This window comes from Ciona intestinalis, unplaced genomic scaffold (genome assembly GCF_000224145.3).
Source record: "Ciona intestinalis unplaced genomic scaffold, KH HT000101.2, whole genome shotgun sequence".
Taxonomy (NCBI): domain Eukaryota; kingdom Metazoa; phylum Chordata; class Ascidiacea; order Phlebobranchia; family Cionidae; genus Ciona; species Ciona intestinalis.
Genome location: NW_004190423.2, coordinates 419,064 through 432,137, shown reverse-complemented (window position 1 = coordinate 432,137; position 13,074 = coordinate 419,064). Strand labels below are relative to the sequence as shown.

Below are 13,074 nucleotides of genomic sequence, written 5' to 3'. Positions count from 1 at the left end.
TTGTTTAAGATTATGATCGCATAATCAAATATTTGCCATATGCTTATAATAGTAAAGCCTATACCCTGTTATAAACTTTTATTTTAATTATTTTAGTTGAGGTATGGGAGTACCGCTAGATGCACCATCGGTTGAAATACTTTGGATTTTGACCGCCTCATTGTTTCCGGTAGGTGGCATATGCGGGTCACTGTTGGTGGGGAAGTTTTTAGCGAAATTTGGGCGAAGGAATACTCTCATTTATATACAGGTGAGGCTTCTGTATATAAGCTATCTGCCTGTTATCGTTTCCCGCCTTAATCAGATATCCCGCCCTTTTTCGAATTTTCCCGCCTTTTTTCGGTGTTTTCCCCATTTTTTTCGCATTTCCCTACCTTCTCATTTTTTTCGCATTTCCCTAATTTTCCTGCTCTTTCCTTCGACAGATTTTATGTTGTATGCAGTCTGTTTCTTATATAAAAAAAGGTTTCTTTACTGCCACCCACATATTCAATACTATTTTATAAACCGACGAGCACGAAGTGTATAAAACAGAACACCCGTGTTATAACGACTGTCGTTGTCCTGCCATGCGAGGATAAATAAGTTACATACGTGGTAACTTGTAAGCGGACATGAGGTGTACAAAACAGAACACCTGTGTTATAATAACTGTCGTTTCCACGCAATACATGGATGAGGCAAGTTACGAAACAGAACACGTGTTGAAACAGAATACCCGTGTATTTTCTGCCATGCAAGGATAAAGCAAGTTATTTATTTCGTCCTTGTTAGTCCCTCTGCCTCACCTCTGCCATCCTGATGAGCACAGCGTATCTCTCCCATTCATACGAGTCTGTTATTATTGGTCGATTTTTGATGGGAATGTTTTGCGCTCTGGTGTTGGGTAAGTGGTGTAGTATTCTATTACGCTTAGTATCGATCACAGCCGATGAATACAGATTCAAATGGTTTATTATAAAGTTACACACTTATTCGGTTACAGTATTTTTAGAATCCTAATCTATTGTCATAATTTCATACACGAGGCGATAAGTGTTGCACATTAACAATTTACAATCACTTGATGGCGTTAGCATTAAACCAAAACACTACATGTGGAATACAATGTTGCAATATTTATTAACTTTGCCTTTAATTTACTGCATAACAAAATAATGTAAAACTATATGCTTTTCTTGTTGCTTGTAAAAACTAAATAGGGGACCCTTCCTGCAAATAATTAATATATATAAGTTTCACTATTTAAAAGTGTTGTGTGCCACAATCAGATCTACAATAAGATTTAAGTCCTGATATTAAAATCGGTTAGGAAATCTCTGGTTAATTATAACTAAAGTCTAAACGAATACCAATAGTACGAATACATACAACATAAATACAAAGGTGCAAAAAAATCTCATGAAAAAAGAAAATCAATAAAATTCGCTAAAAGTGACTGTTTACTTTCATCTGCCCACGTGACAGGTAGTGGACCAATCTACGTGTCGGAAATTCTTCCCCCCCACTTACGTGCACCAATAGGAAGCCTGTTCTCAGTCTCCATAGGTCTCGGTATCATGTTGGGAAACGTCCTGGGATTTCAGCAGGTTTTATGTTACGGTTAAGTTTGACTTTAATATGTTTTACTTTATAAGGATCTGGTGCTACGAAAACTTAAATATGTGGGACGCCTTTAGCGCATATTATCCAAATATACGAACGTGTTTTAAACATTTAACGACGGTTTGAGGGAGTCGTGAGGATAAGGTTTTATATTTCTTTGAATGTTCTTTGTTTACTACCAAATGGGACGAGAAAATAGAGGTAAAAGGTGTCCCATCTCCCCCCCACACACCACTATACAATTGGTTAGACTTGATTTTTGTTTGTTACGTATTTTGTAGCACCAGATCCTTATTGTATTTCTTTACACAAGAATCGTTCAACTCTATGAGCACTATAGATCAGGCTCAGATTCGCGGAATTTATTACATCTGTTTTAATTATTTAAGTGTTTCCTTGTCCGGTTTATTTTTGAGGCTTGTTTATCTTTTCGTTGGTGGGAATTTATTTATCCTCGCATGGCGGGGCAATAAAAGTTGTTATAATACAGGTGTTCCGTTTCATACACCTCGTGCCCGCTTACAAGTTACCACGTATATTACTTATTTATCCTCGTACAGCGGGAAAACGACAGTGGGTATAACACAGGTGTTCTGTTTCATACACGACTTGTAGCTATTATATTGCACACATACCCTTTACCTTTACTACTTACATCTAAACAACATTCAACAATACATAAGTCTAACCGTTTACTCATAGGACACATGCCAGTATAATTGTCGAATCTCTTAGGTCTTAGGAACGACCACCGGTTGGCCGATTCTGCTCTCGCTTAATGTTGTACCGAGTCTCATATTCCTTTCCTATTGTTGGAGGATGCCGAAGAGTCCAAGGTACAACAGTATGATTTTATATCTGCTTACATTCTCTCCGCGTTTTCGCATTAGAGTAGTAACTTTGAAAAAGCACTGAAAACCCTTTTTATTTCTGCGTAGCAACAACAGTCGTTATAACACAACTAAATGCTTCGTATATTTTATTTAAATTGATTTAATTCTTTCTGCGTTGTGGAAAGCAGCCACGCTTTTATTTGAGATTTTTACTTGAGTAGTTTTAACTATTCTCTTTCCTGTATTATTTAGTCCGATTTTCGCCGCTTTATTCAAAGAGATAAATATAATGTAGGATATATTACGTCATAGGTCACTTTATTTCGACCACAATAAACCAGAAGAAGCTCGAAAAGTTCTTCAGCGTCTTTATGGAACCGATGACGTGTCGAAACAAATTGAACAATATCGAATCGAAGCCGAAACGATGTCAAAGCGAAAGATATTGTCGCCTAAACAGGTAAAGTGTTTTCCTGATAAATATTTTTTAGTTATCTTAAAGAACCAACGTTCCGTCTGCCATAATGAATGTATGAATGTATGAATGTAACTTACTTTATCCTCGCGTGGCCGGAAAACAACGGTCGTTATCACACGGGTTTAACACCTCGTGTCAGCTTACGAGTTACCATGTATGTTACTTTGTGGGTGATTATTTTTTTGGATTTTTTTAAGCATGACTTATAATTTGGACAACCCGTATAAAGCGAGGCATCATCAGGGTTTAGTTTATCGGTATGGTTTTAAATTATGGTGTCCCATCTTCCCCAATCCTACTATATATATACACTCTAATACCTATATTTTTAGGTTCTAACAAGTCGGAAAGTGAAGTGGCAACTTATATCTGGGTTGGTCATTTGCGTCGGGTTTCAGTTCACAGGAATAAACGGAATTTTCTTCTATTTAAACACGCTGCTTACTGTTGCTGGGATACCGGAGGAGATCATGGATTACGTCACAATAGGCTTTGTTTCGATGGAGTTCTTAGGGGCCTTTGCTGGGGTGAACGGAGTTACTTTTGCTTTTGAAATGATGAAATATATAGTGGGGTGGGGGAAGACGGGACACCTTTGGCACATAATATTCAAATACCCTGATCGTGTTTTAAACAATTAACAACGGTTCATTGGAGTCGTGAGGATATGGTTTTATAACTCTTTGAATGTTATTTATTTACCACCAAATGGGACGAGAAAATAGAATGTAAAGGTGTACCATCTCCCCCCAACCTACTATATATTTCGTTTATTCTCGCATAGTGGGGGAAAAACAGTCGTTATAACACTGGTGTTCTGTTTCATACACCTCGTGCCCGCTTACAAGTTACCACGTATGTAACTTGTTGGTGATATTTTTTTTGTCTGGCTGACAACTTAGACAACCCATTAGTGGCCACTGGGTTGAAGCAACTACTGTCAAGTGTCTTGCGATACTCTTCTATATTTTAACAAATCTGTATTTAAATATTTATTTGTTTCAGCTTCTGTCTAACAAACTTGGCCGAAAAACAATGCTTCTAGCTGGCTACAGTATTTCTATGTGTTCAATGATCATATACACGTTGGCTACAGCCTATCAGCCATCTGTGGATTGGCTATCTTATGTTAGCGTGGTCGGTGGTGTAGGTGAGAACTATATGCTTGTATGTGTGTTAGGGTAATGCAGTTATAAAGTAATATAAATATACTAGGGTGGGGGGAAACGGGACACTTTTAGCGCATAATATCCAAGCATCCTGCGATCGTGTTTTAAACAATTAATAACGGTTTATACTCTATATGGAAAACGTAAAGATACGGTTTTATAATTATGTGAATGTTTTTTTTATTACCACGAGAAAGTAGAATAAAAGTGCGACCCATCTTCCCCACCCTACTATATTATAAATATACTACTGTGGGGAAGATTGGACACATTTAGCACATATTTTCCAAATATTCTAATCGTGTTTTAAACAATTACAAACGGGCTATGGGAGTCGTGAGGGTACATAATTATATTTTTTTAAATGTTCTTTGTTTACTACTTTCTGCACCTTACAGCTTCCCATTTTATTCCCAGGTATGATATTCGGGTTTGCTATTGGTCCAGGCCCGATTACATACGTCATAATACCAGAACTTCTCGACCAATCAGCGCGCCCGACAGTTATGATGTTTTCGAGTTTATCTTTATGGGTTTGTTTCACGATCATTAGCGTCGTTACTCCTTATCTGTTTGTAAGTTTATTATGACTTACTCATGGTTGAACTCCTATGCTCACAGTCGAGTTTTGCATGAATGAATGTAACTTATTTATCCTCGCATGACGGGGACAGTCGTTACAACACGGGTATTCTGTTTCATACACTTCGTGCCCGCTTACGAGTTACCACGTTTGTAACTTATTTATCCTTGCATGGCGGGGCAACGACAGTCGTTATAACACGGGTGTTCCGTTTTATACACCTTATGGCCGCTCACAAACTATAACGTGCGTGTTGTAACTTTGTGTTTTTGAATAGCATTACCATTACTATACAGTTATTTTATTGTATGCAATATATGTATATGTATACTGCTTTTAACACTCTATTTTTTTAGGATTATCTCAAATTTGCTGCTTTTCTGCCTTTTGCTGCCATTCTATTCCTTGCGATTCTTTACGTGTGGTTTGTGGTGCCCGAAACGAAAGGAAAATCGGTGCTCGCAATTCAAATGTATTTCTCCAAATGGAACAAAATTCCTGTGGCCCAGGTCTTGACGGAAGAGAGTAATAATGGGGATAATGACGTCACAAACACTGGTGTTCTTTTAAACACAAGAGATAGACATGCAGTTACTAATCCAAGCTTTTTGAATGACGGGTTAACGGTACAGACAAGGCTATAACAAGTTGAAACGAAAATATCCGTACCCGGAATATATTTTTTCCTTAAATCGCAAAATGCTGCGCATGTTTATGTAATTTGTTTAATTTTATTTTATAGTAATTGCCAAACGCTAAGAGCAAAGTTGTTTTTTTCAATTTACTTTTTAATGTTCCAATTTCCCACTGTATATAACATGTTTAATTGGTCACGTATGTTCGTATCAATTTTTAATAAAATGTTTGTCTTTATATCGGTTTTGTGTTGCTGAATCAATATCAATATATATATATGTGAGTGTGTGTGTGTGTGCGTGTGTGTGTGTGTGTGTTGTACCCTGCAAGGCGTGTGGCAGAGTCGTTACAGCTACCCCGTGAATGGGTAGTGGGTGACGGTTCAAAGCCCGAGTAAGGTAGTTCTTGAGCTCTAATAAAGAGAAAGGTGTATGGAACAAAACACCTGTGTTATAACGACTGCCACTGCCCCGTTACGAAACACAACTCTGGCTACGAAACGATAAATAATTTACCTTGATTTAAAAATATGTTTAATGAAAAATAAATTAACCACCTCTGTTATTGACAAACTTAAAATACTTTTTTAATTTCAAAATCTGTTTTAAAATTCATAGAACAGTAACTGAACACGTAAATGTTACATTAAAGCAGTCCCCAATATTAAATCAGTTAATATACGGCCACCCAGTGACTGTATTGTAAAACGTTTTACCAACGATTTGGTCACTTGACTGTTGCCATCGTATTAGCAGCAAATAGGAGATTAAACTTATATACAAAACTGGAGAAATCTGCAGCTTTAGGTATTCTATTTGAATAAGGTAAGTTTTTTGGGCTTCAGCTCAATTTTATAATTATTTATTGGATTTAGCACGAAAGCAGTTGTACGTTTCATTCTGGGCTGGCAGTTGGTAGTTTGGGGTTATATGGGTTAGTAGTTACATTTAGCCGTTATCTTATTACGTATGGGTTGAGGATTTTTTACTAGCAACGCATTTTTTTTAATTACTTTAATTTAGCAGAAGTGTCCATCTTTTTTAAAAACGTATTAATAATACAGTATAAAAACTTTAATTATATTTTTCTCCTCAATTATAGTAGCAAAGATTGATCTAAATATAAAAGTTTTAAATAAGTATGGAGCCTGCTGAAGAAAATGATATTTTTGAAGAAGAAGGCGTTCATATCTCCGAACCAGCCAAAAAAAGTGATGAAAATTCACCAGATGTTGAATCCATGCAAGATACATTACTCAGTCAGTTTAAAATCACAGTCAGCGACCCTGAAAAGCGGACAAAACCAAGTGGAATCAAAATGCAAGAAACCTTTGTTGTGTATCTTATCGAAACTACCCCGAAAAATGCCGAGTCATCACTTATAGAGGAAGTGACATCACTATGGCGGCGATACAGCGAATTTGAGCTGCTTAGAAATTATCTTGTTGTCATTTACCCTGCTGTTATTGTGCCACCGTTGCCGGAAAAGCGGGCAAATTTTATCTGGAACAAAATAACAGCTACTGATACTTTTGACATCGATTTTCTGGAGCGTAGAAGAGCAGGCCTGGAGTCTTTCCTTCACCGTATAGCAGGGCATAGGAAGTTGGGCAAGGATAAAATTGTGAAGCATTTTATAACAAAGGAGGAATCATGGAGGGAGGAATTAATGGCAACTGGGTTCCAAGCCAAAGCTGACTCTTGGCTGAAGAAAGTGAACGCATCTTTGAGAGTGAGAGAACCAAACTTGAGGTAATGTAGACTTTTAACTATAAGTTTGTTGTCCATCAAAATTTGCACAATTTTTGCGTCTAACAGTTCATTATCTTGGTGGAAGTAAGCACACCTGAAATTTCTACACTGCATTAATCAGCAAACATTACAACCAATAAGCTAAATTTGTTTCATAGGATTGTGTGTCTAAGTATCCCTGCCTCCCCTGTGTTTTTAAAAGCTTGGTGCACCTTTTACCTAATCACTAAACACCCATGTTCCCAGGTATGAGCAATTGAAATGTTACGCCAACAATCTCCAAACCAACGCAACAGCGCTTCTAAAAGTTCGTGCAAAGTTAGCAGAGCGAGTGTATGGGATTTACAAAATTCATTCCAACTACAGCCGTGTTTTTAAAGAATGGGCTCTGGTTGAAGACTCACCATTAAAGGAAGCATTACAGAAGTCCAGCATTGATGTTGATGCTTATGGAATATCTATTGATAATCTTATAGATGAAGAAGACCAGATTGCTGAGCAGTTAAAGGAATATCTTTATTTTGCTGATTCCCTTAAGGTAGAAAATATTTTAAGGAGGAGTTATTTTTTAATATGGATTTAGTTTTAAATAAAATTAAGTATTTGACTGAACTGTGTGGTTTTACTAAGTATCCACAAAACAAAAAGCTTAAATTGGTTGCACCACTTTTTACAGGTGCTTATATAAGTTAAGTTGTATTTAAAACAATATTTTATAGATAGTTTTACAAAGTGTCAACAAAACTAAGTGTAAATTAGTTGATTAAACTTACTGATATTCCTACAGAATTTGTATTTATGAAAAAAGATTACATTGACTGTAATTTTACCTGTTGTTCTTGTAATATCTGTTTCTCTAACAGACAATATGTAAGAAGCACGAAGCCTTGCAGTACGATGTTGAATGGTATGAAAGCTCACTGGCCAACGCTCTAACTGAGAAGAAACAGCTTTTATCAGGCCCTCCTAAGACCTTCTCATTCAGCGGGTTAAAAGCAAGGCTGCTTGGTGCAGATGCTGCTGATGTTACTGAGACAAGGCTTGAAGTCTTGGAGACGAACATCACTGATCTGGAGAAGGATCTCGAAAAACATCGCATGATCGCGAAAGAGTTTTTGGACGAAGCGGATGAAGAAGTAGAGTTGTTTAAAACAAGAAAGGTCATGGACCTTAGGGAGATCTTTGTCAGTTATGCAGTTCTTCAGATTAAAATGAACAAAGAGGGGGCCGCTTACTGGAAGAAAATTAAAACGCCGTTCGCAGCGATTTTGGAGAACCAGGCCTAATTTGGGAACGCCAAAAGCACATTGTTTTTTTTATTAAATTGCTAGAAATGGAGTTCTAATGAAAGATTCAAACGCCGTTTGCAGCCATTATGGGAAACTAGTCTTTCATTTAATGAGGTTTCCATCTTACCCCCCTAACCATACACCCACTGTGGGGTAAGTACAGCAATACAAATGCTGCTGATTTTGATCCTACTGTAGTTCAAATCACTCAAGTGAACATCTGATTATGTGTGCAATATTACATATGTATAACAATCTGTATTGTAACATAATAATAAATATAGTTGTAGTAACTTTGGTCTTTATACAGATATCTATGTTTTAACTTTTGTAAAGTATTTCTTCACAGCAAGGACACATGCAGTTAAAGCTTCTACTAAATGTATGTCTTGTACACCAGTTGAAATAACATACATAGCGTGCTCTGCTACATGCTCATCAGATAAGTTGCCAGCAGTCTTGGGCAGTAGTGGCTCATTTGGGTCTGTAAAGATGAAGCAAGTTTATGTTAGATGCTGTTAGTTATGCACTACGTTTTATGTAATTTAAAACACTACGTTTTAGTCTATTTTCAAACGTGGTACGTCTGCAGTTCTACGCCTACAGTGTGCATTTAGTCAGGCTATTTGTACTCGCGTTCTCATAAGACAGTGGTCATATTTTGTTTAGCAGCTGTGTATTCAGGAGTTATGTTCAGCAGTTAAGTGATTTTAGAAAGTAATAACATTGTTTGCCCGTTAGTTTACGAGATTGCGTTAGCGTGTAAAACGACATCTGTTTTGAATGCCATATGTTTCGTTTATACTTCAATCGTGGCCTATTATATATAATGTCAGAACTTTGGTTCATTGCGTGTGTGTGGAAATTGCTCATTCTTCTTGCAGCGTTGCTTTTCTTTGGTTGGGGCAGGCAGTCTTGTAGAAATGAGAATAATATGTAGATATGGCTGTCCGGCTTGCCGCTGTTGGTTATTCCTAACTTTTTACATACACCGTTGTAGGCCAGGAATAGACCCCTGTAATATATAAGGTTTTAAATAATATGTTTGATACTGCCATGCCCACAGTCGAGTTGCTGAAACTATTGCAGTGTGTGGATAAGCAGACATTACTTTTATAGCAGTTAATAAGTCGTTAATTACCAGTCATTCCGCCGCTCTCTGTGTATCTGTGGTATTGAACGTATTCTTGTGTATTTTGAGTCCAGTTTCCAAACTTTGCGTAAAATTAGTTTTTCCAAGTATCTAATATATCGACATAGCAACGAAATGTCTTCAGTTGAAAGCCGGTGGTCCAAAATTGTCTAAAAGATTGTGCAATGTCACGGTTTTGTTATATTTATACCTATAAACGCATGCGCATTATAATGTCGTAATTTGACAACCGCTAGGTAGAAGCAGAGATCAAGCTTAGTTTAATGTATTTTACTTTTACGTAAAAAAAGTCGTTTTAAACCATTTTTAGTAAATATTTATTGCTTTTTCTATCTAAAGTAGTATTATATAGTTGTATAGTACAGATATATGGGTTAAGAATCTAAACCTGAAACAAAGATTTTCTGTCTAAATACGAATCAGGTCTGCTTGCTGTTTTTTCATATTTCTCCGCTACGTCATTTGCTAAAACTTGCAGGTTGTCGAATTGCTCATTTAATGTTGCTATTCGTTGGTCAAGGTTAGTCAACCTTGGTAAAATACAAATTTTAGAATCTTTTGGACGTCTATATATAGTATATATACATACTTCGCAGCTACTTCTTTTATAGACTCGTTAATGTCTCTTCCAAAACGCCCTGTACCTTCTAAAACTAAATTAGGAGCGGAATTCGTTGTGGACATTGTTCTGACGTTGCTATTTCTTGATGTTTAAGCAAGTTTTAGTAACTTATAATGAACACATGTCACATTTTAACTGCACAAAGCTAAAATACAGCGGGTCAAAAAATGGCCTAAATTAGTAGAATTCAGGTAATTGTTACATCACAAAATATATTGAATTTGGCGGTAAAATGTTTAAAATGGCGGAAAAATATTCTAGAATAGAAATTAACTCTCTAGAGATGTTTGAATCTTGCATTTTTCTGTTGCGCTTTAACGTCAATCAATCTTTCTAATCGGCCGATGTTGCCTTTTTTCATTTTAAACGTAAATGGCGCGAGTGACGCATGTTGTAGGTATGTAGGTCACTGCCCAGTCGAGTTTTTCCGCGAGAACTGCCAGTGACTAAATGAGTGCACAGTACACCGTCGTAATATGTATGTAAAATGTATTTTTAGTAATATAAGGGATTTATTAATGTATGCTTTCGTGCAGTTTATGGACAGTGTAATAATTCCTTTGTATCACAAGAACAAAGGGCGAGACGTGCGAAAACATGTTACGGTTTCGTGTTTAGGCTTAAAACTTAATACAGGTTTAAAAGCTAGACTTATAAAGCTATGTTTAATTAACCGTTAAACATATGGAGGCATTAGAAAAGAATCCTCCAGTACATAGCGGAATGGGCTGGTGGAAAGTGTTAGAGGTTGATGGTTAGTAGGGGTTAGCAAATAAGGTGGGGGGAGGATTCTTCACCAGCACCTATATGTATTATATGAACAGAATCTAAGTAAACATCATTCAAAAATGAATTTCAGTTATTAACTTATTATAATTCAATTTTTAACAGTGTTTCCTACTTAGGTTTTGTACAATGAAATAAGTAGAGACATTTGCCGCTGTTATATTTCTCACTATCTAGTGTTTTATTAATAAACTAGGAAATTATTTGCCTTGTAAGATGTCTTTAAGAAGTGGGGCGTCATCATTAGATGATGATTTACAAAAACAGAACGCGGAAAATTGTGAATCAACTTCTAAAGGGAAACATTGCGACACTTATGTTCATGCACCTATTGGTGAGTTTTAACTATTTATTTAAAGAATGTTTGCAGTGTTGTGACGCTGTGGTTAGAGCGTTTAAAATTGTAACTGGGGAATGTGGGTTCAAGGCTCGTCGCTGCTACCATTGTAGGGGTATGTGTCGTTGGGCAAGACACTTGGCGGCAATTGCCTTAACCCAGTGGTCACTATGGATTTTCCAAATTGTCAGCCTTACAAAAAACAATCACCCACAAAGTTACATATGTGGTGCAAGCATGAAACAGAATAACCATGTAATAACTACTAGCCACACAAGGATAAATTAGTTTTTTATCCAACAATTTTTTCAGACAACTTTGGAGTAGGAGGGCGGTGGTTTCGTCACAAATTACTCGATGGAATTTTAGTTGGAACTCCAGTCCTCCTTACTATACAAGAACACAGGAGACCTTACTTGACTTACTTTATGAAAATGCTTAGTTTTCTTGGAACAGAGGATTTCTACACGATCCTGTTTCTACTTCTCAGCTGGTTAGTTTGAATATTGTTTGTAAACAAGGCCTTTCGTTCTGTCAATAACCCCTAATACATGCCAGTGAGCATAAAGTTTTTTCATGTATAAATACACCATGTGTATCTGGTGTATAAAATACAAATATAAAATACACCCGTATATTACCCAACTTTGAGCATAAAGTTTATGAAAACGAAATACATACAAAATAACATGTACATAATGAAACAACATGTGTATCTTGTGTATTATATTATGCTATACAAAACAACATGTGTATCTTGTGTATTATCTTATGCTATACAAAATAACATGTGTATCTTGTGTATTAGATTATGCTATACAAAACAACATGTGTATCTTGTGTATTATATTATGCTATACAAAACAACATGTGTATCTTGTGTATTATATTATGCTATGCAAAATAAGATGTGTATCTTGTGTATTATTTTATGCTATAATATTCCTTGCTTTCAGGATTTTCGACGCAAGGCTTGGCCGACTATTTGGAATATTAATGGGCATTGGTTTCTACACAACAGGATATTTAAAAACCTTATTATGTTTACCACGGCCTCCCAGACCACCTGTTATACCATTGGAAAAGGCCTATGACTGGTAAGTGGGGGTTTTGTTGCTATTTTAATGTGTAGGGCCTTCACTGTAGGCTATACTGTCTTGGTATAGGAAAGTCTAGGATCAATCATTTATTTTCTGGTTTAATTTGGTAAAATATAGTTACACTTATGGTCAAACATTGGTAACCTCCTTTGATTAACATTCACATTCGAATTCATACGATAGATTAACATTGGTAATCTCATTGGTAACCTCCTTTGATTAACATTCACATTCGAATTCATACAATAGATTAACATTGGTGACCTCATGTAAAATGCAGTTACACTTGCCCACTGCCCACCGTCCAACACACGCTATATAAATAATGATGTAATTCTTAACATTAATATGTATATATATCCCTTATGATTCCACAGGGCCCTACCAAGCCACCATTCGCTATTAGGAGTCATAATGCCTTGGTACATTTGGTTGTATTCAAAAGTTCATTATGAGTTATCTACAATTGAGATGGGAGTTGTATGCACACTTATTGTTTTATGTGAGTTTTTATATTACTATGTTTGTAAATCTGTTTGTAAAGTGAAGTTACAATGTTTGTTGCATAGGGAACCTCATTGATTAATGTGGCGAATGCAATATACTTTGGCTCTGCTTGTTTGTATAGACACCTAACAGCAGGGTAAAATCTAGGGTGACATTGTTAAAATACAGTTACACTCATAGTTGTCAAACATAGGGAACCTCATTGATTAAAGTGGCGAATGCAAT

At 36.3% G+C, this 13,074-nt stretch overlaps 4 protein-coding genes across 4 annotated transcripts in view; 3 read left to right on the top strand and 1 right to left on the bottom strand.

The window, feature by feature from the left end:
- LOC100175170 (solute carrier family 2, facilitated glucose transporter member 5-like) overlaps positions 1-5,543 on the top strand; it is an 8,315-nt gene extending 2,772 nt beyond the window's left edge. Inside the window, exons 2-10 of the mRNA XM_002119784.3 lie at positions 174-250; positions 775-886; positions 1,468-1,589; positions 2,341-2,441; positions 2,751-2,898; positions 3,249-3,443; positions 3,922-4,066; positions 4,503-4,660; positions 5,025-5,543. Coding sequence (XP_002119820.3) covers positions 802-886; positions 1,468-1,589; positions 2,341-2,441; positions 2,751-2,898; positions 3,249-3,443; positions 3,922-4,066; positions 4,503-4,660; positions 5,025-5,312 — 1,242 coding nt within the window. The 5' untranslated portion in view covers positions 174-250; positions 775-801 and the 3' untranslated portion in view covers positions 5,313-5,543. The remainder of the gene's footprint in view (positions 1-173; positions 251-774; positions 887-1,467; positions 1,590-2,340; positions 2,442-2,750; positions 2,899-3,248; positions 3,444-3,921; positions 4,067-4,502; positions 4,661-5,024) is intronic.
- Positions 5,544-6,078: 535 nt separating this feature from the next.
- LOC100179839 (sorting nexin-4-like) lies at positions 6,079-8,637 on the top strand. The gene is made up of 4 exons (XM_002119469.4): positions 6,079-6,128; positions 6,406-7,055; positions 7,302-7,593; positions 7,919-8,637. Exons 2-4 carry the CDS (start codon positions 6,445-6,447, stop codon positions 8,339-8,341), a joined length of 1,326 nt encoding a protein of 441 aa, XP_002119505.1. The 5' UTR covers positions 6,079-6,128; positions 6,406-6,444; the 3' UTR covers positions 8,342-8,637.
- Positions 8,586-10,286, bottom strand: LOC100177486. The gene is made up of 5 exons (XM_002119200.3): positions 10,087-10,286; positions 9,886-10,027; positions 9,486-9,646; positions 9,184-9,359; positions 8,586-8,828 (listed from the first exon to the last, which is right to left on the bottom strand). The coding sequence occupies exons 1-5, from the start codon at positions 10,179-10,181 to the stop codon at positions 8,659-8,661; spliced, it is 744 nt and encodes a 247-aa protein (XP_002119236.1). The 5' UTR covers positions 10,182-10,286; the 3' UTR covers positions 8,586-8,658.
- A 724-nt stretch (positions 10,287-11,010) lies between these two features.
- On the top strand, positions 11,011-12,962 carry LOC108950311 (sphingosine-1-phosphate phosphatase 1-like). Its single transcript, XM_026838629.1, has 4 exons — positions 11,011-11,239; positions 11,555-11,735; positions 12,199-12,339; positions 12,720-12,962. The coding sequence occupies exons 1-4, from the start codon at positions 11,122-11,124 to the stop codon at positions 12,922-12,924; spliced, it is 645 nt and encodes a 214-aa protein (XP_026694430.1). The 5' UTR covers positions 11,011-11,121; the 3' UTR covers positions 12,925-12,962.
- The last annotated feature ends 112 nt before the right edge of the window (positions 12,963-13,074 follow it).